The sequence below is a fragment of the Macaca mulatta genome, chromosome 1, assembly GCF_049350105.2.
Source record: "Macaca mulatta isolate MMU2019108-1 chromosome 1, T2T-MMU8v2.0, whole genome shotgun sequence".
Taxonomy (NCBI): domain Eukaryota; kingdom Metazoa; phylum Chordata; class Mammalia; order Primates; family Cercopithecidae; genus Macaca; species Macaca mulatta.
Window position 1 is genome coordinate 208,705,650 of NC_133406.1, and position 25,416 is coordinate 208,731,065.

General features: G+C 45.2%; 2 protein-coding genes across 2 annotated transcripts in view; both read right to left on the minus strand.

The window, feature by feature from the left end:
- Nucleotides 1-24,905, minus strand: part of CCDC28B (coiled-coil domain containing 28B) — a 51,820-nt gene extending 26,915 nt beyond the window's left edge. The window contains exon 1 of the mRNA XM_077964756.1: nucleotides 24,902-24,905. The gene's annotated coding sequence lies outside the window, so the exon portion shown is untranslated. The remainder of the gene's footprint in view (nucleotides 1-24,901) is intronic.
- Nucleotides 6,792-24,749, minus strand: KPNA6 (karyopherin subunit alpha 6; the record flags this gene model as incomplete). Its single annotated transcript, NM_001266992.1, is given in 13 exon segments — nucleotides 6,792-8,591; nucleotides 9,237-9,415; nucleotides 11,632-11,759; nucleotides 12,699-12,824; nucleotides 15,666-15,744; nucleotides 16,184-16,347; nucleotides 16,660-16,759; nucleotides 18,006-18,094; nucleotides 19,177-19,308; nucleotides 20,371-20,465; nucleotides 21,604-21,703; nucleotides 22,108-22,200; nucleotides 24,615-24,749. Coding segments are annotated over 13 exon segments (1,608 nt in total), but the record flags the coding sequence as incomplete, so codon positions are not given.
- Nucleotides 24,906-25,416: the final 511 nt, after the last annotated feature.

Sequence of the window (25,416 nt, forward strand, 5' to 3'; positions counted from 1 at the left end):
CCAAAGTGCATAAGGGGCTGTAGTCCTCGGAGTCCAAAAGGAGCCCGTCATTCTGCACGAGTGCCCACGTCAACCTTGTTTCTATCTCGCAGAAGCTATGTTTCAACTCCCGAAGGCTTTGCGCCTGGCTATTGTTTCCTGCAGGCCTCCATCAAACCTTCCTCCCTGGCCGTGAACAAATGTGACTCCATCCAGGACCTCCGAGGACTCGGGAAGAGGGATAAGAGTCCTGAACTGAGACTCAGGAGACCCACACTCCAGTCCCAATTTCATCACGGATTTGCTGTGTGGCTGGACGTTCTTTTCTCTCTCTGGGCCTCGATGTCCTTCTTCCGAAGGAGGCTTTTAATAACAATAATAGTTCCTTGAACGCTTACTGTGTGCTTTCCCAGTATCTAATAGCTTGGTTCTCATAACCACTCATAGAAATAACTACTATCTGTTATCCCCATTTTACGGAAAAGGACAGTAAGAGAAAGGTTAGGTAACTTGTCCAAGGTCACATGGATAGTGAGTGGTTAAAACAGGGATTCAAAACGTAAGTCTGACACCAGCACCCAGGTAACTATTCGGCTACCCTGTCTTTTACCCAGAAGAAACACTACCACAGCAGGTTTCCCTGAGGCAGTCAAGGTAACTTGTGAAAGTAGGTCATATTTTCCCCTCTCCATTACCGTTTTGGCAGTCAGTTCCTCAGGAAGGTGCTGAGTCAGGCTTCAGGCATATTCATGAGCCTTTTCTCTACCCCATACTCTACGAAGTCTCACTGGGGTTAAAGTAGAAAAAAACCCCACAATTCTCTACACGTGAGATCACAATTCTGTATCCTCATTGTTTCTGGATAATGAAGTCAAACCCAACAATCCTTGTGCCTAGAATTTGAAGCCTAAGAGGTTTGGCTTTTGCCAAACCCCAAATTTTTTGAGGCCCAGTTCAAAGGTCACTTCAGAGCCTTCCCAGTGCTCTGCAATCCGTACTTGCTCCCTAGGTCTGCAGAGTTCTGTTACAGCATTAGCAGTGAGGTGTTGAAATTACTATTTGCTTATAAGTCAGTTAATTTTGCAAGAACTGTTGGCTAAATATTCTAGTCCCAGAGCCTCGCATCAGGCTGTGGGTAGAGAAGATTGTAAACTGTTGTACTAATTGAGCGTTGGTTTAGGGCTGTTAGGATGTTAAGTATTTCCCCCAAAGGCTCAGTGAAAGACTTCAGAGCAGTGCATTTTGGATTTCAGATTTTCAGATTAGGGAAGCTCAACCGGTAAAGTTTGAGAAAATCCCAAATTCGAAACACTTCTGGTCCCAAGCATGTTGGATAAGAGATACTCAACTTGTAGTATAATGATGGAACTGAGGCTCAGAAAGATTTGGAATCTACGTGTCCTGAAACAAGGCCCTGATTATTTCTAGAAAAGCATTCTGGAAATCTCTTGAGGAGGCACCATATAAATCAGGCCTTGATACATTTTCATATAGAGGGTGTTCTAGGTGAGATAAAGAATATAAAAATGTATGCCTGGGGTGAAGGGTAGAGGATGTAGTGGAAGGGCCAACAATAGCCTAGAGGGGCCGGCTAGGTAATGAGAACAGGCAAGAATATTCGACAGAGGCCGGGCGCGGTGGCTCAAGCCTGTAATCCCAGCACTTTGGGAGGCCGAGACGGGCGGATCACGAGGTCGGGAGATCGAGACCATCCTGGCTAACACGGTGAAACCCCGTCTCTACTAAAAATACAAAAAATTAGCCGGGCATGGTGGCGGGCACCTGTGGTCCCAGCTACTCGGGAGGCTGAGGCAGGAGAATGGCATGAACCCGGGCGGCGGAGCTTGCAGTGAGCTGAGATCTGGCCACTGCACTCCAGCCTGGGCGACAGAGCGAGACTCTGTCTCAAAAAAAAAAAAAAAAAAGTTGGCAACTAATTCAAACTTAAACACTCTGCCAAGCAAAACCTTCCTGTGGGTTCAATAAGCTTTCTGGCTGCTTGTCTGTCATCTATGTTTTAGGAATTGATCTAAACTGAAGGGAGGAGTCTGTGAATTACTTGATCTTAAGAGGTTCAGGCCAGGCACGATGGCTCATGCCTGTAATCCCAGCACTTTGGCGGAGGCAGGCGGATCACCTGAGATCAGGAGTTCAAGACCAGCCTGGCCAACGTGGTGAAACCGTCTCTACTAAAAATACAAAAATTAGCTGGGCGTGGTGGTGGGCGCCTGTAATCCCAGCTACTTGGGAGGCTGAGGCAGGAGAATCACTTGAACCCGGGAGGCAGAGGTTGCAGTGAACCGAGGTCACGCCATTGCACTCCAGCCTGGATGCCAAGAATAAAAACCTCCGTTTCAAAAAAAAAAAGGGTTCAAAGGGCTGTAGAGTAGTGCTGATGACAGTAAGTCAAAATCATTTAGAGAAACTCTAGAAAATGCAAACTGAACTACAGTGACAGCCACAGATCAGTGGTTGCTGGAGGTGGGGCAGAAAGGAGGGATTCTCAAGCAGGAAGCTTATGGCTTATGAAGATCATAGATATATTCACTATCTTGTGGTTGTTTTATGGGTGCATATGTGTTTCAATTTATCAAAGTGTACATACTTTAAATATGTACAATTTATTGTGTCAATTATATTTCAATAAAGCCGATGAAAAAAACTTTACAGCAGGTACAGGTTGGTACAACTCTTATTTCCACTGTTAAGCTACAAGTTTAAACACCTCCTTATTCTCTTCCCCCAAATCCAGTCTAGGGTCACTCCAAACCAAAGAAGACAATTTAGAACTTTGCAACAGGTTTTTATTTTTGCTTTATATCTATTACAGTGTTTGAAACCTAAAGAAATACATTTTCTCTTCAAATTTGGATGTGTATATAAATAACATTTGTCTGGACTCAGCACACTCAATGCCATGGTTTCTTGGCCTACGTATGCTCTGAAATCAAGCTGTGTCTGTCTACCCAGGGGCCCTGAGAACATGGAAAATAGAGTTTATAGTTATTAGAAAAATAAAAGCAAACGAATTTGCAAAGAAAAACCAGTGAGAAGGATTAGATTCATCTTCCAAGGGTCCATAGCTGGTAACTCAAGCCATTCTTGGGGGATATCCAGTCTCTTGAGTGGCTGGGACTCCATTACCCACTTCCCTTCTTTAATAGGTCAAAGGCAATTCCCACAAAAGCTGGCTAAAAAAGCCGACACCCAGCTTCAGAGTCTGAGGGTTCATGAAGATGTGGACTTTTTTTTTTTTTTGAGACAGAGTCTCACCCTGTCACCCAGGCTGACGCAATCTTGGCTCACTGCAACCTCTGCCTCCTGGGTTCAAGATTCTCCTGCCTCAGCCTCCCGCGTAGCTGGGATCACAGGTGCCCACCATCACACCCGGCTTTTTTTTTTTTTTTTTTTTAAGTGGGGACGGGGTTTCACTATGTTGGCCAGGCTGGTTTTGAACTCCTGACCTCAAGTGATCCTCCTGCCTTGGCCTCCCAAAGTGCTAGGATTACAGGCATGAGCCACCGTGCCCAGCTGAAGATGTGGATTTTTTTTTTTTTTTTGAGACGGAGTCTCGCACTGTCACCCGAGCTGAAGTGCAGTTGCATAATCTTGGCTCACTGCAACCTCCCCCTTCTGGGTTCAAGTGATTCTCCTGCCTCAGCCTCCCAAGTAGCTGGGATTACAGGCGTCTGCCACCACGCCCAGCTAATTTTTTGTATTTTTAGTAGAGACGAGGTTTCACTATGTTGCCAGGCTGGTCTCAAACTCCTGACCTTGTGATCCGCCCACCTCAGCCTCCCAAAGTGCTGGGATTACAGGCGTGTGCCATCACGCCCGGCCAGATGTGGACTCCTTAAGGACATGCTCTGAGTCAGAGGTAGGGTCTCTGAGAGCTTACTTCCTTCAATGCCCCCCAGGACATGGCATATATAATAGTTACAAGAGAACAGGGCTGGGGTTCAGCAGCAGGGTTTAGGTATGAGCTTATGTGGACATCAGAAGTCAGGCTGGCCCAGGAGCAGCTAGGCAGGCCACTGAAGATATGCTACATAAACCTTTTCCCATGGTGTTCTGGGCCTAACATGTAATGGTGCCTCTTCTAACTCTCACAGCCAGCTTAGGTTCTGCACGTAGCCCAGACCTGAAGCAAAGTGCCCTTGCAGAGAAAAAAATAACAGCTTGAATTCACAGATTTGGTTGGTCTTGACCTCAAATTCTTCCTTTGCCATAGTCTAAATCAGGGTATGAGGCTAGAGGACAGATAATGAGAGACTGAATCATTTATGAAGGCCTTGGCCAAAGAGCAGCTAGTGCCCACTACATGGACCCCAGTAGGGCCAAATTCTCAACTTGTTGGCTTACCAAAAGAATGAAAAAGCTCAAACAGAAAACATACTGGACAAGGTTGGTCTAGAACATGCAATCTTAAATGGCTATGGAAGAAATTTATTCTAAGCAATATCTCAGTGTCACACTCACTAAAGGGTAGTTCTATCAGGGAGATGTTTACCATGGTTTAGTGCACCGAGCTCTCCACCGCTCCCCAGGCTGCCAGGGAGGCAGAGAGGTACATACATTCCTAATGCCCCAGCCAGCCTGTTCTCCCTACTGGGTCCCTGGATTACCTGCAAGGACCTGGGGAAATTGGCTCCCTGTCTTCAGCTGAGAGTCTGGAATCTGAACCCTAGATGAATCCCCTGAAGAATGCTCAAGATGATGGATACCAAGCTGAGTGAGTCTAGGGGAGAAGAGAGGCCTGAACAAAAGAGCTGGGGCCTTCAAAGAGGTGTATGGGAGGTGAGGTTAGTAGTGTCAGGCTTTCCTATCCTTTCCTTCTAGTTTGCTTGAAACAAGTACAACTTTAGGGTATGGGGGGAAGGCGGGTAGACATGAAAAAATGGAAATACAGTTCATTCTGCTAGACAGTTTTCATTTTAAACTGGTTTGGCTTGAGAAAAATAGAAAGTCTGTGCCTGAGAACCTTCTTTTCCTCTCCCTTATTTAAGTACAATAGCAGCTATAATCTGTGCAGCTCGGCTCCAAAAAACATGGCTCCTGGAAGATGGCTTTCATGGCAGAGAGTTGATGGGGTAGATTAATGGGCTCTAGGTAAGGAGAAACACCAAGGGTGTCTGAAAACTGAGGTCAACACCTGCTCCCTGGGGGTGCCATTTGTGTTCCCTGACCCATGTAACAAGACTGGCCAGCAGTGGGTGGAATCCATGTGGTTCTATCAGAAGGTTGCAGCCAACACCAAGGCCAGGCAGTCACTGGGGTCAGCTGGCATCTGAAGGCAGGCTTCTAAGACCAGAGACCCTGTTAGTACTAAAGATGATGATTTGGGAGTGGGATGCCTGGAGCGGCTGGCACTGTTCAAAAAAGTATTTGAACATATTAGTCAAGAAAAGGGCTCCTTGTCCCTCCTAATCCATATCTAGATACCCCTAACCAGAGATCTTAAAAAGGATAGACCAGCCATATGCCAACATGCCAGGATTCCAAAAGCATGCCTCAACTAATTAGGGTATTCCCTACAGCAGACTGGGGTAGGGGGGCTCCATCCTGGCAATAACCAGAGAGCCTTAGCTCGCTTAGGCCAGGGTCTGGAATCTAGATGGAGACTGCCCACAAACAGTGGCTCTCAAGCCTGGGCTAAATAAATAATATTTTGCTTCATTACATGGCCAAAAGAAAGGGGGAGATAGAAAAGATGGTATTACTGACTCTGTGGGCTGGAAGAACTTCACCTGTTGGTTGAAAGCGTTGATTAAAGGAAGATAACAGCAAAACCTGGTCTGGAGAAGACATAAATGAAAACTCCTAGAGGCCACTTTTCTCTGATGAGAAATCTAGCCTCACACTCTGCCCCCAGTAGACTTTAGCCTTTGGAGCTCTTAGGGAAAACTGGCTTTAAGCAGCAACCAGATAACCAAAAAAATTTTCCATCTGGTACAGGACCTGGAGCTGAAGCCAAAGCAGATTTTGGAGGAACAGCTGGGCAAGCAGGATGTGTATGTCTTACACTAAGAATCTGGTCCCAATATCAGGGACTTAACTGTTACTTGAGATGTACAAAGTAGATCCTACTAAATTGCCCTTTGGATGAGAACAATGGGAGGAGGTTGGGTGGGGGAGGGCTTTTTTTTTTTTTCAACTGTAAGAGAATGGTTTTGTAATGGAGGTAGCAGGCCAAGTGAAAAAACGATTCTGCCCCCTGCCTTCCTGGGAGATTGGGAGTTGGCAGCCATCATTCCCAAGCTGATGAGTGGCATCTGACTCACCAAGGTGGTACAACATGGGTGTGATTTTTCAGGGACAACTGCCAGCCCTAAACCATCCTCCTCAGAAAATGGCTTTGAAGTGGGACCGCAGCACTAGGAGAGGGAAAATTCAAGACCAATGGCCAGCAATAAGTACCTGAACTTTAGGTCTATAAGCAGAAGGGCGTGGATTTCACCTGAGCCAGGAGATGTGTAGCAATAGAAGCAAGAATGGCATTGTTTCAGAGGAAGGAAAAGCAGAGCTTGGAGCTGGATGCCTCTTGACTAACCATAGTGGGGAGGTTGGGGTGGGGCGGACTGTGCCTTCAGCTCCACAGCTGGTCTACACCAACTTCCTCTACTCCCATTCAAACAGGTGGGCTTTACTATCACATGTAATCCAGCCAGAGGCACAGGCAAGCCACTGAGGCAATGCACTACTGTAATTCAAACAGAAAGAAAAGGCATCTGGATTATAATCGTCACAAGGAAGGGAAAACCTAAACCAGGAACAAGGATCCCAAACAGGGAAGATAAGCAATAGCTCTTAAGAAAAAAAAAAAAAAGCAGGCTACTAAGTTTCAGTGATAATAGATAATAGGAGAGGCAGCCATGGGTGATTGGTTATGTGGACAATGGCCACTGAGATTGAATTTGGCAAGGCAAACTGCTTCTGAGTTTCCTGGTACAAGCAGGATGTTCAGCAGTAAGGACAGAGTAGCAGACTTCACTAGGCCCTGAGGCCATCCTTGCTCCCTTCAGGTCCTGGGACAATCAGGCCACGCTGACCTGCTTTATGAAGGTTCCAGAGTTGAAGGTTGGTCCCAGGTGGTGGTCCAGAATCCAAGCAGAGAGGAAAAGGACCAAGCTCAGGCCTCCTGAGCGAGGAAGCATCCACATCTCTTTTTGGTCTTCCTCACAGTATCCTACTTACAGAAATGACAGACAGTTCTTCCTCTTGAGACCAATTAAGATTGACCTACCTAATATATAGAATATAAAAAAATACAGAACTTTTTGACATTCTCTCCTTTAGAAGTAAAATATACATGATCCAACTATGGAAGAGGAAGAAGAAGAAAAGGCCAAAGGCAGGGATCCCTGACTATCCCAATACATGACACTCTCACTCCAACCTCCTCTGCAGCTTACAGGTCACCAGAGCAGGGACTTTCTCCTCAGGAGAGAGGAAGGACCACAGCCCCCTATCTCAAGCTTAGGAGAAAATACAGCCACCTCAGAGGTTCTCTAAACCCCGAGTGGGAATTTTCAAGTAAACAAATGAAGTTGGGTCGCACCATTTGGAAGGTGAGTAGGAAATATGGGATCAGTAGCTATACGTGGGAAGCCCCATGTGAAGGCCTGTGCTCCTCCCCTGCACTCCCACTGGTGTACTTGAGACACTCCAGGAGAGTGAGGAGGATCTCCCAAACTAAAGAGGTCTGGGCAAAGAGTCAGAGGGAAGGAGGGACCTTTGTTTCATGGTAGCCTCCCCATCAGCCTAGTCTAGTCCCAGGCAATGCAGGCAGCTGGGTTTATTAAAACCAGGAACTCGTGGCTCTTGGGAAGAGCAATCTTAATACAAGAAAAATGTGCAAAAGAAAAAATTAAATAACTCAATCCAAGCGTACAAGATTAATATTCTGTCAGAGCAAGAACACTTTGTTTTGGGTTTCTCCCTTCCCCTCCCACCTCCCACCTCTGGAATATACCGTCTGCTCAAGTACCCAAGATAAGAGTTACACAGATCAGGGCAGAGGACTGGGAAGAATGAAAAAAGATAAAGGGAAGGAAGTCACCACTGAAGAAAAAAAGAAAAAAGATAAAAATAAAAAAAGGTGCAAATTGATTACCTTAGTCCTCCTTTGTCTACCCCTGGGCTCCTGGGTTAAAGACATGTGTGCAGCCAAAATATAGTGTAAGGAAGAAAAACCCAACACGTCCCCTTCTTGTCACAAAACCCAAAGGTGAGCCTCAGATGGTTCTGTCTGTCCAGAGGGTGCTCCCTCCAGGGAAGGGGGTGGAGCAGGTCAAGAGCACAGTCTCCAGGGCAGCAGAGGTGTGTGGTGGCTGATGGTGGGGACACTGGTTTCCCGCCCACCAGGGGCTGCTCTTCCGCTGGCTGGTGGTGCTTCCCATCCCCTCCCCTCCCCGGAGGCAGATATTATAGCTGGAAGCCCTCCATGGGGGCCTCAGGCTGCTGGAAGATGAACTGCTGTTGCGTTTCATCCACTTGGGGAGCCAGGCTGCTATCATCGTCTTCTACACCAAAGTAGTGCTCAATGAGGTCGAAGGCCTTCTGGTAGATTTCTTGGTTCTCATGGCTCTGGAGAAACTCAATTTTATCCAAGCCTACAATAGTAAGGAAGGAAGGAGAGGGAAGTGTGAGTGCTTTTCTATGGGCAGGTGAAACATTTACCTATTTTTCCTTCCATGAGGTATGTTAGTGCTTACAAACACAAGTTCATATGATCAGATCACTCTTGGACCTGAAAGAGGAGAGTTAAGATTTCTTCTCAAAACTACAGAATCCCAAAGGAAAGAGACCAAAATGTCATTTACAGAGATTCTAGTCCTGATTCTGCTTTAAACTAGGTACATGACCTGGGCAAATCATCAGCCTCTCAGGGATGAGTGATGAGTCAATCCAGCACTCTTATAGGTGCAACCTATCAGAAAGAGAACTTATCTATCGCTCCTTAGAAGGAGAAGAAACTGGTGGGAGACAACTCTGAACTCAAAAGATGAGCCAAGTCCAAATCCTAACTGTACCCCAGCTACTCAGTTCATCCCCGTTATACTCATGGTAACATCTGAAACCCTGTGATGGTTAAACTTGGCTAGGGCAGGAGCTCTTAACTGTTCTGGAGACACAGACGTCAGTCTCATGGAAGCTATGGATGCTCCCCAACCCACACTCTGCCACCACCAACATATGTATACCACGTTGGAGGCCTAGTCTCAGGTTCTGACCTAGATTGAGGAGAGGGCACATACCATAGGCTTCCTCTATGAGGCCACAATAGGGATTGACCCCTGAGCCACTGCGCTTGCCCTCTTGCTCTCCAAGTCGCAGGATGTTCTCCAGTCCATTGAGGGCCACTTGCACAATCTTCGAATCCATTACAGTCAGCAAGTCACATAGGGGTTTGATGCAGCCCAGTGAGACCAGGTACCTAGGGGCCAGAGACCAGGCAAGTTCTAAACTAGTACAGGACAAATGAAGTGCTGGGCAGGTACTCTGCACTCTCACCAACTCACTCTTACTATTTTTTTATTTTTAAGAATTGTGCAACACCTCATTCCACACCAGAGAATGAGAGTCTTCCCCAACTAAGTCTTTTTTTTTTTTTGAGACGGTCTTGCTCTGTCACCCAGGCTGGGGTGCAGTGGTGCGATCCCAGCGCACTACAGCATCAAACTCGTGGGCTCAAGTGATCCTCCTGCCTCAGCCTCCCAAACAGCTGTGACTACAGGTGTGTGCCATCATTCTCAGCTAATTTTATTTTTTATTTTTTGTAGAGACAAAGTCTCATTATGTTGCCCAGGCTGGTCTCAAATTGCTGGTCTCAAGTGATCCTCCCACCTTAGCCTCCCAAAGTGCTGGGATTATAGGTGTGAGCCACTGCTCTTACTGAGCCGTGATAACTGCTTATCCTTTCTCTATCTCTCTACCTTCCTGTTGATATTGGTCTAGTTCATTTCACATGTGGATGCTACCAAACATTCCTCCTCCTTGCCTCTAATGTCTCCTTAGCTGCAACATTACCCCTCTGAACATATCACTTCCCTGCTTAAAATTTTTCACAGGCTCCCTATTTCCCTGAATTCCAAATTCTGTGGCACAACAATACCATAATACCACAAGCCAAGTCCAGCCTGGATGCCCTGCAATCTGGCTCCCAGTTCTTTTCTAGCTCTGCCTCCCATTATTCCCTTCCAAGGACAATACATTCTAGTCACACTTGTAAAGGTCTCCAGGTTTCTGATTCTTGTACCTTTATTTATGCTTTTCCCTAAGAGGCCTTTTATAATCCCATATTTATCCTTCAAAGCTTAACTCAACAGCTATCTCTTCTCTCCTAAGGCTTTACATATACTGACTATGCTCCCCTTAACAGGCAACAGGTGAAGGGCAAGACACCTATCTATTCCCACCACTTCCCACTAATGTTCAGATAATGGAAACTAAAATAAAAGAGTACACAGGCCTGGTGCTTCATGCTTGTAATCTCAGCACTTTGGGAAGCCGAAGTGGGAGCATCACCTGAGGTCAGGAGTTCAAAACCAGTCTGCTAACATGGTGAAACCCCGTTTCTACTAAAAATACAAATAATTGGCTGGGTGTGGTGGCACACGCCTGTAATCCCAGCTACTCAGGAGGCTAAAGCAGAAGAATCGCTTGAACCCGGGAGGCAGAGGTTGTGGTCTCAAAAAGAGTACACATACACAAAATAGCTTTCTATTAGCTTCTTTCAAGTCTCATACCCCAAATTAATTTCCCAAAGAAGTTGCTTTTTTGTTTGAGAGAGGACCTTGCTCTGTGGCAAACGCTGGAGTATAGTGGCATCATCACAGCTTATTACAGCTGTGACCTCCTGGGCTCAGGTGATCCTCCTGCTTCAGCCTACTGTGTAGCTGCGGCCATAGGCACACACCACTACAACCTGCTAATTTTTACATTTTTGTATACATGAGGTGTCCCTATGTTGCCCAGGCTAGTCTTGAACTCCTGGGTTTAAAGGATCCTCCTGCTTCAGCTTCCCAAGGTGCTGGGATAACAGACATGAGACATCACACCAGCTTGCTTGTTGGTTTTTTTTTTTTTGGACACACTCTGGCTCTGTCACTCAGGCTGGAGTGCAGTGGTACAATCACAGTTCACTGCAGCCTTGACCTTCCAGGCTCAAACCATCCTCCCATCTCAGCTGGGACTACAGGCACATGCCACCATGCCCAGCTAATTTTTGTATCTTCTGTAGAGATAGAGTCTTCTTATGTTGGCCAGGCTGAAGAAACTGTTTTGAGTGAGCCACAGCACGGTTCCCCTTCATTTGTAGAAATAATTGAGAACTACATAGATTTCAGTTCTCTGTTGGATAGGAAAAGGTAGAGAAAAGATGGATACCCATGTCATGTTTCTCTTCTCCAGAAGGGAAAACTGGTAAATTGCTACAGTGTCACTAGAATCTCCAATAGATTCCCACATGGCTTACATGGAATCTATTCCAGATTCTAGTGACACTGTAGCAGTTTACCAGTAAAATTCTATTACATCGAGACTAGGGGGCAGACCTGTCTGAGCAAGAGCAGTTTATAGGTCACCTATAAACCAGGAGCAAACAGGGAGAGCATCCATATCATTCAAGACAATTGGAAAGGAATGTAATACCTGATCTGCTCAGGGGTTCCTCCTGATGTGGCATTGGTGATGGCCCAGGCTGCCTCTTTCCTTGTACGAAACTCTGCTTTCTGAAGGATTTCGATCAACACAGGGAAGATATTTGCATCTATAACAGCCTGAGAGAGGATTGAGGGGAGGCAGATGGAAAGAAAAAGTCATTTCAGGATGATAAATAAATCTAGTCCCCAAATCAGCTAAGACTTAGTCATCTTCCCCATTCTGGGAGTTTTCTTTTGTTCTTCCTATATAGGTGACAGGCTACTACAGAAGAACCCAGTTTTGGTTACACAGCTTCTTTGACCAATAGTACACGTTGATTCCAATTTCTTTCTTTTTTTTTTTTTTTCTGAGACAGAGTCTCGCTCTGTCGCCCAGGCTGGAGTCCAGTGGCGCGATCTCGGCTCACTGCAAGCTCCGCCTCCCAGGTTCATGCCATTGTCCTGCCTCAGCCTCCCGACTAGCTGGGACTACAGGCACCCGCCACCACGCCTGGCTAATTTTTTTTTTTTTTTTTTTGTATTTTCAGAGACAGGGTTTCACCATGTTAGCCAGGATGGTCTCGATCTCCTGACCTCATGATCCGCCCACCTCGGCCTCCCAAAGTGCTGGGATTACAAGCATGAGCCACTGTACCTGGCCCCTCTTTTTTTTTTTTTTTTTGGAGATAGAGTCTCGCTCTGTTGCCCAGGCTAGAGTACAGTGGCGAGATCTCAGCTCACTGCAATTTTTGCCTCCCGGGTTCAAGCGATTCTTCTGCCTCAGCCTCCCGAATAGCTGAGATTACAGGTGCCCGCCACCACACCCATCTAATTTTTGTATTTTTAGTAGAGATGTGATTTCACCATGTTGGCCAGGCTGGTCTCAAACTCCTGACCTCACGATCCGTCCGCCTCAGCCTCCCAAAGTGCTGGGACTACAGGCATGAGCCAACGTGCCTGGCCAATTGACTCCAATTTTTAAAGGGAAACAAATTCTTTCTTCTGAAAGCAAATATTCCAGCAACCTCCCATGTTCCTATGACTTCCCATGCCCCTTGACTTCTCTGCCTGTTTTACCTGTATTTGAGCCCTGTTGCCAGCAGTAATATTTGAAATAGTCCAGCAAGCTTCCTTTCGGATTGACTCCTTGGGACTGCTCAACAAGTGGAGAAGGCAAGGTAGGGCTGAACAGTTAAGAATGACCTAGAACACCAAAAGCATAGGAAACAAAAGAAAAATTAGATAAACTGTTTTTAATTTTTTTAAATGTTTTTCTTTCCTTTTTTTTTTTTTTTTGAGACACAGTCTTGCTCTGACGCCCAGGCTGGAGTGCAGTGGCACAATCTCGGCTCACTGCAACCTCCGCCTCCCAGGTTCAAGCGATTCTCCAGCCTTAGCCTCCCGAGATGCTGGGATTACAGACACCCACCACCATGCCCGACTAATTTTTGTATTTTTAGTAGAGATGGGGTTTCATCAAGTTGGCCAGGCTGGTCTCGAGCTCCTGACTTTAGGTGATCTGCCTGCCTCAGCCTCCCAAAGTGTTGGGATTACAGGCGTGAGTCACAGTGCCTGGCCTAATTTTTTTTCTTGAAACAGGGTCTCGCTCTGTTGCCTAGGCTGGAGTGCAGTGGCATGATCACAGCTTACTGCAGCCTTGACCTCCCAGTCTCAAGCAATCCTCCTACTTCAGCCTCTTGAGTAGTTGGGGACTCCTGAGTAGCAGGGTGCCACTGCACCCTGCTAATTAAAAAAATAAAATAAATTTTTTTTTGTAGAGACAGGGTCTTCCCATGTTGTAGGGCTGGTCTCAAACTTCTGGGCTCAAGTGATCCTCCCGCCTCAGCCTCCCAAAGTGCTGGAATTACAGGCGTGAGCCACCGCACCTGGCCCAGGTAAACTGGACTTAATCAAAATGAAAAACTTTTGTGCATCAAGACATTGGAGTAAGCTGGGCACAGTGGTATGCTCTTGCAGTCCCAGCTACTCAGGAGGCTGAGGCAGTAGGATCACCTCAGCACAAGAGTTCAAGGCCAGCCGGGGCAACACAGTGATACCCTCTAAAAAAAAATTTTAAAAAGAAAAGAAAGTGGGTCTGGGCGAGGTGGCTTCATGCCTGTAATCCCACCACTTTGAGAAGCCAAGGTGGGAGGATTGCTTAAGTCCAGTAGTTCAAGACCAGCCTGGGCAACATGGTAAAACCCTGTCTCTCCAAAAAAACCAATTCAAAAAATTAGCTAGGCGTGATGGTGCATGCCTGTAGTACCAGCTACTTGGGAGGCTGAGGTGGAAGGATTGCTTTGAGCTCAGGAGGCAGAGGTTGTAGTGAGCCGAGATGGCAACATTGCACTCTAGCCTGGGTGACAAAGAGAGACTCTGTCTCAATTTTTAAAAATTAAATAAATTAAAAAGTTTTTTTTTAAAGACACCAGAGTTACAAGATAAAACCACAGAACAAGAGAAAATATTTGCGAAACATGTATCTGATAAGAGATTAATATCCAGAACATATGAAGAACTCCCAAAATTGAACAACCAGAAAACTCAACAACCCAATTAAAACATGAGCAAAGGACTTGAATAGACATGTGTCCAAAAAAAAAGAAACAACAAAAAACAAAAAACAAAAAAACACAGATGGCCAATAAGCATATGAAAAGATGCTCAACATTACTAATCATTAGAAAAATGCAAATAAAAACCACAATGAAATATCACTTCACACCCTTTAGGGTGGGTATTGTTAAAAAAAAAAAAAAAAAAAAAAAAAGAAAGAAAAACGGAAAATAACCGTTGACAAGGCTGTGGGGAAGTTGGAACATGATGCATTGTTGGTGAGAATGTAAGATGGCATAGCAGCTGTGCAAAACAGTACGGTGGTCCCTCAAAAAAATTAAGCATAAAATCAGAACATGATCCAGCAATTCCATTATGGGTATATACCCAAAAGGACTGAAAACAGGGACTTGAACAAATATTTGTACACCAATGTTCATAGCAGCATTATTCACAATAGCCAAAAGGTGGAAACAACCCAAATGTCTACAGATGGATGAATGGATAAATAAAATATGGTATATACACACAGTGGAATATCATTCAGCCTTACAAAGGAGTTCTGATACATGCTATGACATGGATGAATCTTAAAGGTACTAGGCTAAGTGAAATAAACCAGACGAGAAAGAATAAACACTGTATGATTCCACTTACATGAGGTACTTAGAGCACTCAAACTCACAGAGGCAGAAAATAGAATGGTGTTTACTAGGCACTGAGGGGAAGGGAGAATGGGGAGTTATTGTTTAATGTGTACAGAGTTTCAGTTTGAGATGATAAAAAAATTCTGTAGCTGGCTAGTGGTGATGACAGAGAAAAAATGTGAATGTACTTTATGCCAATGAAAAGGTTAAAATGGTAAAATTTATGTTTTATTTTAAAGTACATGCATATACATATACAAAGTAACCCAGAAAATGAGTGTGTGGGTTTGAGTGTTTGAGTGAGACTACTCACCTGTAAAAAACCTGTCCAGAACCCCACAGAATTATGCCAGCTACTCAAAACCCAAAGAATACCCAAATCTCTAGCCTTTGAGCAGGCGAACCTTGTTTACTATGCCCTCACCAGAGGGGCTATTTACAAAAGATTAATCCAAGGTCCATGATATCCATGAGACCCTAAAGATCTAGTAAGTAGGGGTGGAGTTCCATAGCTTTCAGTATCTCAAAGGGACCATGACTCAAACTTAACTATCTCACAATGTCCCAGGTGGTAAGCCCAATTATTCCATTTAGTTTTCCTTTACCCATTAGATGATGATTTGTTCCCAATTTATGGAAGAAAAGAAGGAACCAAGTTTCCCGTGACTGCTTAGAGAGTGACAGAGCTGGAACTTTTCACTCAAGCCTACACTTTCTTTCTTAGACCATAGTGCCTCCCATCAGGACCACAGCCCTTTGCAGGAAAGGCTTTTGTCCACAGGCAGCTCTCCACAAACTCTTCCATAGCTGGTCTAAGATCCTACACCCTCCTCTTTCTTACCTGGGTCTGGATGTCATCCCCAGTGACGATGTTACCCACGGCTCTCAGGGCAGGAGAAGCCACTTTGTAATCATTGTGCCTACAGAGGAGGGAGATCTGATCAGCAGAAGGCCAGCACACCATTTTCGGCCCTGCTGACTCTTATCTCTTTAGTCTGAGCCCACAGAAGCTTAAGAGACCTATCCTCTTTTTTCTTTTATTTTTTTTTGAGACGGAGTCTTGCCCTGTCGCCCAGGCTGGAATGCAATGGAGTGATCTCAGCTCACTGCAACCTCCGCCTCCCAGGTTCAAACGATTCTCCTGCCTCAGCCTCCCGAGTAGCTGGGATTACAGGTGCCTGCCAGCACACCCAGCTAATTTTTGTATTTTTAGTAGACACAGGGTTTCACCATGTTGGTCAGGCTGGTCTCGAACTCCTGACCTCGTGATCCGCCCGCCTTGGCCTCCCAAAGTGCTGGGATTATAAGCGTGAGCCACCGTGCCTAGCCAGAACCTGTACCCCTTGTAAGACCACTCACATCAGCAGCTCTACCAATCTCCGGCAGACTCCGGAGTCTATGACTGCCTGGATCTTCTCATTGGGTCCATCAGACAGATAAGAAAGGGCCCAGCAAGCATCTGCCAGCAAGTCTGAGTCGCTGCTGAAGAGTAGGCGAGACAGTACAGGCAAACAAGGAGAGACCTGTGGGAAGCGGAGTGAGAAAGAGTCATAGGGGGACAAGACTATATCAGCTCTATCATGAACCCTAACACTGCAACCACCCCCGCTCTCAACACACACAAAGTAATTCCAGACCCTAGGGATCGCTACTACGTTAAACATTTAGATCTACCTTTTCACTTTACTATCCAGGCACACAAGATCATCTACTTCACTAACAATTGCTTCTTTCAGTTTCCCATGATTTGAGACTCCAGGGAGTATCCCAAAGACTTAAAAACTCCATATGAAGGAACCTGATGTCACTCGGGGTCTAGTAAGTAGCTCTCTCACCTTTGCAAACTCTGGGGGTGGGTTCTTCCCTCGGCAGAGATTTGACAGGGCCCAGACCGCATTCCGTGTCATTGTCAGTCGTGTGGACTTGGTAAGGAGTCTGAAGGAAACAGCAAAGCCAGATCCTGAGCACTAAGGCCTTGGCATAGGGCTGTTGCCAATGAACCCAGAGACAAATCCAATCAGACTTCTCAGATTCTAGCAGCCTGTTTCTTCCTACTCATAGACCTAAGTTAATAGAGCTGGTATTAGTCAGAAGGCCAACCTCTATACAGAGTATTCATTTCAGGACCAGCTGTAGCTAGTTAATACCATAGATAATAGGGACAAAACAGAGGGCTAGATCTCGAGTAAGCCTATAAAGCTTCTAAGGTAGGATATATCGTGCCCATAACCCTGGCCACAAGTCCAGGACAAGGAATGGTATTCCCTGAAAATAAAAGCTAAAAGTCTAAGAAATAAAAGCTATAGGTATACTGTGAGAGTTTTAGCCACACAGTATGGAATAATTTTCTGTGAAGGGTCCAAGAAAGTGATAGTGGTAGGCTATGGGACTGTGGTCTCTGAAGAACAGTTCATTCATCTGTTTTGGTTTAGACATAGTTTACTCTAAGGGCAATGGAGGGAAGGATGGGAGAGGGATACAATGACGCTTTATGGGGTCTTTGATCTACAATTTACAACAGAGCCGTCCAATGTATGTATGCATGACCTCATAGCAAATCAATGCATTTTGTAGAGAAGGTTGGATTTTTCCAGATGGGCTAGTCCTGCCTCTCTCCCCTGGCTCAACAATGAGGAGGATATGAGGGTATGACTAAGATGAGGTTATGCAGTGCCATGAAGTGAGAAACAACATCTTTCTTGGCAGACGGGTGGCACAATCTTTTTTTTTTTTTTTTCCACTCTGTTGCCCAGGCTGAAGTACAATGGTATGATCACAGTTCACTGTAGCCTTGATCTCCCTGGGCTCAGGTGATCCTCCTTGCCTCAGCCTCCCAAGTAGCTGAGTCTACAGGTGCGTGCCACCACACCTGGCTAACTTTTTGTATTTTTTGTAGAGCTGGGGTTTCACCACATTGCCCAGGCTGGTTTTGAACTCTGGGCTCAAGGGGTGCACCTGCTCTGGTCTACCAAAGTGCTGGGATTATAGGCATAAGCCACCATGCCCGGCCACAACCTTCTCAATCTCCAAAGATACCTATCTTTTACTTTGGCAATCAGAATGCATTTTTATAGTTTTCGTACTTACCTATCATCTTAAGGAATCAAGTATGCTGCCCCCAAATGACCTGCCACATGGCCACCCTATAGACACCCAGGTACAGATTATTGTAATTACTCACGTTAACAAAGGATTAAGGATGGAACAGTTCAAGACGTAATCTCGGCAAACAGAGCTATCTCCAGCTATGTTTCCCAGTGCCCAGACTGCCTGAAAAGGGGATAATGAAACTGTCACCCACAAAGCCTGGTACTTCTGTGAGTACTTTATAGTCACAACTGCAAAGTGAGTACCCACCAGGATGAGGATGATGTCAAGGCCCCAAATACACTATATAAGCTCAGGTAACCTCCCTATTGAAATCCTTATTGAGCACTTGTTCTACAAGGACCTATCCCCTGGGAGTTCCTGGTTCAGCCGGGAGAGACAGGCTGCCATCTGTACTGTAGGCAGAGAAGCCAAAACAACATCACCCAGAAAAGGAGAAAGTAATCAGAAAGTTGCATTTTTTTGAGATGGAGTCTCGCTGCGTTACCCAGGCTGGAGTGCAGTGGTGCGATCATGGCTCACTCTAACCTCCACCTACCGGGTTCAAGTGATTCTCCTGCCTCAGCCTCCTGAATAGCTGGGATTATAGGCGTGCACTACCACAACCAGCTAATTTTTTGTATTTTTAGTAGAGCTGGGGTTTCACCATGTTGGTCAGGCTGGTCTTGAACTCCTGACCTCGTGATCTGCCCACCCTGGCCTCTCAAAGTGCTGGGATTACAGGCATGAGCCACCGTGCCTGGCGAAAGTTGCACTCTTGTAGTTGCCTTGGACCAACTCTATATGTAGTAATGGAGGAGAGTGCCCACTACCACTCTCCAATTCTATCCAACTAGCAAGAATTCAGTGGGAGAAATGGAAGTTGTACCTTTATCTCCATGATCTCTGGGTACTGAGATATGGGTACTGTGGTGTCTTTTTTCCAATGGCACTTCCAACAACAAATGTATAGAGTTTTTTCCACATCAACCACCCATTCTCTGACACCAACCGTGTGTCCAACAATTTAATTCAATTCTGACACTAACACCTAGAGTTAATGTAGACCTCACAGGTTAGTTCCACAAGACTGCCCCCACTTGAGATACCAGTTGCAAGTCCCAGGGACCATCTGTACTTGATACTCCTATCGCTCAGGAAATTCCAAGAGTTTTAACACTGTGCCAAGAACCAGGACAAAGACCAAATACATTTTTTATTATACCACAGGTACTATAAAGAATCATACCAAATCTAAGCATTACCTGTTCCTGAACATCCTCAAAGTCTGAATTAAGCAGCTCTATAAAAATGGGGACAGCCCCTGCTTCAATGACAATTTTGGTCTGCTGAGAGGTTCCAGAGGCAATATTCGTTAGAGCCCAGGCAGCTTCAAACTGAAAGTGAGATTAAGCAATGATTGAAAGGTCATTTCAGACTGAGCAGCCATGCCTATCAGCTGGCCCAGAACAGTAAGCCTCCTGCCCATGAATTTAAAAAAACAAAAACAACCTCACAAAACACAAGCAAGCCTCTTGCCTACGAATTTAAAACACACACACACACACACACACACACACAAAATACAAGCCTTTCCCCTCCCGTCTTTAGAGAGTGGGAAGATGCAGTGATGTGATATACATGGGAATAAGACATTGGGCTTCTAGGGTCCCAGGTTTAGTCCTGCACTACCACAGAACCCATGCATCCTTTGCCAGGTCACTTTTTTATTTCCTGAGCTTCACTTTCTTCATTTCTGAAATGAGGATTAGAATGAAATGTGTCTCTCAAAGTCCCTTTCAGCTGAGTTCTGGCAAGTTCCAATGGATTGACCCATCACCCATCTCTGAAACAAGAGACCCAGAGAGGCTAAACGACTTGCCTCGGTGACACAGGTAGTGGACTATACCCTCTGATTTATAAATGAATGATCAGTCTATCATAGTCTTGTGTCTTTCCTTTGAAATTGTTTTAAGAAAGATATTTTGGCTGTGAGGGAACTGATGGTTTCTCCTGAATGTTTCTTAACATTACTTGTATACTTCCCGAGAGATATGTCAATAGAAACATCTCACTACAATTTCTTGGAAGTAGGGCTTTCACCTAATAACCCCTTCCCAGTAGTGGGGGAATGGGGGTGGGGTGGGGATAAGTAATGGGTACAATAAAACCCAGAAAGAATTAATAAGACCTACTATTTGATAACACAATAGGGTGACTATAGTCAATAATAACTACATAATTTAAAATAACTTAAAGTGCATAATTGGATTGTTTGTAACTTCAAGGATAAATGCTTGAGGAAATGGATACCCCATTCTCCATGATTTGCTTATTTCAAATTACAGGCCTGTGTCAAAACATCTCATGTACCCCATAAATATATACACCTACCCTGTATCCCCCCAAAATTAAAAAACAAAACAAGACAAAACAAACCCCTTCCCTTCAGGCCTCACCTGTAATGTACAATTCTCATTCCTCTTCAGAAACTCCACGAACCGATCGACCACTCTTGGAGTGTTGATAACTTCATCTATTGGAGGACTAGGCTCTGGATAAGGGAGAAGGGAAAATAAAAATGCAGGAGAAGCTTTTGCTGATCTCTTCATGGGGGTCAGCTTGCAATCCTTCTTAGATACTTCTGACCAGCCCCCTTACAAACATTCCGAAACTCCCTTCTGGTAAGGTGGTTTTAACAATATCTGCGGCCGGGCGCGGTGGCTCAAGCCTGTAATCCCAGCACTTTGGGAGGCCGAGACGGGTGGATCACGAGGTCAGGAGATCGAGACCATCCTGGCTAACACGGTGACACCCCGTCTCTACTAAAAAATACAAAAAACTAGCCGGGCGATGTGGCGGACGCCTGTAGTCCCAGCTACTCGGGAGGCTGAGGCAGGAGAAGGGCGTGAACCCGGGAGGCGGAGCTTGCAGTGAGCTGAGATCCGGCCACTGCACTCCAGCCTGGGCGACAGAGCGAGACTCCGTCTCAAACAAAACAAAACAAAACAAAACAAAAACACAATATCTGCTCGTCTTTGAACTGTATAATACAGTTGGAATGTTAAAGAGTAAAGCCAATCCTAATTTAAGTATGCTCATCTTTGGCTTACTAAATGTAAGCAAAAAAGGTGTGGGAGAGAAGAGTGCCTAAGGGATGAACAACCATGGTCTACACATTTCCCTTTCGAGAAAGACCAGTATTCTCTTCTTGGGAAGACTATTTGATAACTGAAACAAGAGGTATTTTTCCTATCATACATTAAATTTTTATTAAGTACCTATGGTGTGCCACACAGTTCTAGGTACAAAGGACACAGGAGAGAAAAAAAACAAAACTCTCTGCCCTCAGCTTACATCCTAGTGGGAAGAGTCATTTTATTATGTTAGAAGATAAATATGATGGGAGGAGAAGAGAAGAATATGTAGGGCAAGATAGAAAGATAAAAATGTTGAAGTTAGGATTTAATCATAGGAGTAAGGGAGTTGCTACACAGATATCTGGGAATAGAAGACATCAGGCAGAGGAAATATCCAGTGTGAAGGTAGGAAAGTGTCTATCTCGTACAAGGAATACCAAGGTCAGCAGGGCTAGAGCAGAATGAGTGAGGGCACGTGTAGTTGATGACATTAGTGAAGAGAAAAGAGGCTAAATCATACAGGGCCTCTCTGAGAAGGGCCAGGCTTTGTACCTTTGGAGAGCAGTTTCCGGAATTTCTGTGTGGTTGCTAACTGCAGGTCAGAATCATCAGAAAAGAGCATCTCCACCATCTCTCTTGTGATCACACTCTCCTAGAACATAAAACAAGTTTAGAACTTTGCAAACCAACATTACAGTCAGATGTGAGCACATAATTCTGCTTGGCATCCTGTTTTCTAAAAAATTGAGGGCAAGAAGATGGCACAATAGACAGCCTCAGGAGAAGGGGTCTGTTTAATCGATAGGTGCTTCAAGTTGGGACATTTGAAAAGTGATTCCTAATTCTGAGGCAACTGATGGCTTCCCTTAAATGTTTCCTCAGATATTTCTAACACAGTTGAATCTCTGTTGACTTCTGAAGCTGACAAAAGGGTCCACAGAGGAAAGAACTTGTCATGGTTACTGACAAAGCTAGTAGATGATGTGAATGGCCCAATTTCTGTTCTTAGAAGCAGTTACTTTCCAGGTCAGCCTGAGGCACATGCAGGGGCCTTACCCCAGTGGTAGAGCTCACATAAGAGTCCATGAGAAGACTATCGAACATGGCAGCTTCTTCATTAATCAGCTCCACATTTCTCCGTTTAAAAAGCTGAAAGTAAAGAGACAGTGGTTAAGAGTACTCTCTGAACCAAAAAAAAAAGAACAATCCAATGTTAAATTATGGCATTAACTGACAAGGATATACTACAGTAGCTGAGAAATGAGGCCAAGTTTTATACATTAGTCTCCCCTTATCCACAGTTTTGCTTTCTATTATTTTAATTATCCAGTCAACTGTGGTCTGAAAATATTAAACAGAAAATTCCAGAAATGAATAATTCATAAGTTATAAACTGCATGCCATTCTGAGTAGTGATGAAATCTCATGCTATCCTGTTCTGTCTGGCCCAGGATGTGAACATCCTTTGTCCAGTGTATCCACTCCACGCTGTATATGTTGCTGCCAGTTAGTCACTTAGTAACCAACTTGGTTAGCAGGTGGCAGTTGCTCGTGTTCAAGTAACCCTTATTTTACTTAATAATGGCCCCAAAGTGCAAGAGTAGTGATGCTGGCAATTCAAATGTGCCAGACAGAAGCTGTAAAGTGCTTTAAGTAAAAAGATAAAAATATGGGAAAAAACATGGTATATGTAAGGTTCAGTAATATCTGCAGTTTCAGGCATCCACTGTGGGTCCTGGAATGTATTCCACAAAGAGAAGACGAGACTACCGAATACTGACATGAAAAAGATATTCAAGGACTTGGAGGCAGAGGCAGCAGTGGGCCAAGATCACGCCACTGTACACCAACCTGGGCAACAGGGCAAGATCCTGTCTTAAAAAAAAAAATGCTTCCTGCCGGGCGCGGTGGCTCAAGCCTGTAATCCCAGCACTTTGGGAGGCCGAGACGGGCGGATCACGAGGTCAGGAGATCGAGACCATCCTGGCTAACACGGTGAAACCCTGTCTCTACTAAAAAATACAAAAAACTAGCCGGGCGAGGTGGCGGGCGTCTGTAGTCCCAGCTACTTGGGAGGCTAAGGCAGGAGAATGGCGTGAACCCGGGAGGCGGAGCTTGCAGTGAGCTGAGATCTGGCCACTGCACTCCAGCCTGGGTGACAGAGCGAGACTCCGTCTCAAAAAAAAGAATTAAAAAAAAAAAAAACAAAAAAAACAAAAAAAAAAAAAAGAAAAAAGGAATGATAGTACAGCAAAAGGGTGGGCAAAATCAGGTTAAGTTGGCCAGGAATGGTGGCGCATGCCTGTAATCCGAGCACTTTGGAAGGCCAGGGCAGGTGGATCACTTGAGTTCAGGAGTTCAAGACCAGCCTGGGCAACATGGCAAAACCCTGACTGTACAAAAAAAAAAAAAAAAAAATCCACAAAAATTAGCCAGGCGTGGTGGTACATGCCTGTAGTCCCAGCTACTCAGGAGGCTGAGAAGGAAGGATCACTTGAGCTCAGGAGCCTGTAGTGAGCTGAGATCACGTCACTTACTACACTCCAGCCTGGGTGATAGAGTGAGACCTTATCTCAAAAAAAAAAAAAAAATAATAATAACAACAATTGGGTGACTGAACCTGTTGGGAGGGTGGGGTGGGAGTGCAGATGATGAGGTAACAATATAGTCTTGGGTTGGGCACAGTGGCTCACGCCTGTAATCCCAGCACTATGGGAGGCTGAGGTGGGCAGATCTGGGCAGATCACAAGGTCGGGAGTTTGAGACCAGGCTGGCCAACATGGTGAAACCCAGTCTCTACTAAAAATATAAAAAGTTAACTGGAGGTGCTGGCAGGCACCTGTAGTCCCAGCTACTCGGGAGGCTAAGGCAGGAGAATTGCTTGAACCCAGGAGGCAGAGGTTGCAGTGAGCGGAGATCGTGCCACTGCACTCCAGCCTGGGCGACAGAGCGAGACTCCATCTCAAAAAAAAAAAAGAAAAAAAAAAAGAAAAGGTAACAAGGAGCTAGAACTAGAATGTTATAGTAAAGACATAAATGATGTCTAAGTTGGTCTAACTTGTGAAAAGGGGATAAGGTCAGTTTTCTCTTTCTCAAAGCTCCCAACATTTATTGACAACAAAGAATCTGGATGAGTAGCTCACTCAGTAAGTAAGCTACTTTTCTTTCTTTTTTTTTTTTTTTTTGAGATGGAGTTGCCCAGGCTGGAGTGCAATGGCACAATCTTGGTTCCTGCAACCTCCGCCTCCCAGGTTCAAGCAATTCTCCTGCTTCAGTCTCCCAAATAGCTGAGATTGCAGGTGCATGCCACCATGTCCGGCTAATTTCTGTATTTTTAGAAGAGAAAATGAAGTTTCACCATATTGGCCAGGCTGGTCTCAAACTCCTGACCTCAGGTGATCCGCCTGCCTTGGCCTCCCAAAGTGCTAGGATTACAGGCATGAGCCACCACGCCTGCCTAGTAAGTTGCTTTTCTACAGGGAAAGTCAGGGTGCACAGTGGAGGCCAACCACAGGGACTTGTTTCCCAGAATAGTATGTTTGAGAATACTCCCGTTAACTCACTTGTTGCTCACGCTTCTGCTTCCGGAGCTGAATGCCCTCTTCCTCTCTTCTTCGTCTCATTTCTTCAGGGTTTAGAGCATTGTTCTTATAGCTCTTCATTCGATAATTGTCTTTCCCTGGGCTCGCCATGGTCTCTAGAAGAAAAGATACACATTGCCAAAGACTCTTGAGAGGACAGCATTTCCTTTTCACTAGACGTCTGTCCCTACCCACCCTTCACCCTCCCCTACTCTGGGAGGAATACAGCTATCTAGGAGCTCTCAATAAGCACCTGACATCTCTACCTGCCCCCCAGTCCCTGTCTCATTTTATTACAATTAAGCTTGCTAAACAGGTGGTATTACAGCAATTGGTATAAGCTTAGTAGTTAAAAGTGTGGGCCCTAGAGTCAGATTGTCTGGATTTAACTCCTGACCCTTCTACTTGTTAGCTGTGCAACCTTGGACAAGCTCCTTTAACTTTCATTGCTTCAGAATTTAATCTTTAAAACAGAAACACACCAGGCACAGTGGCTCCCACCTGTAATCCCAAGGATCTGCAGACCACACTTTGAGAACTGCTGTTCTTTTTTTTTTTTTTTTTTTTTTTTTTTTTGAGACAGGGTCTCGCTCTGTCACCCAGGCTGGAGTGCAGTGGCACAATATTGGCTCACTGCAACCTCTGCCTCCCGGGCTCAAGTGATTCTCCTGCCTCAGCCTTCCGAGTAGCTGGGATTACAGGCGTACGCCACCACAACTGATTAATTTTTGTATTTTCAGTAAAGACAGGGTCTCACCATGTTGGCCAGGATGGTCTCAAATTC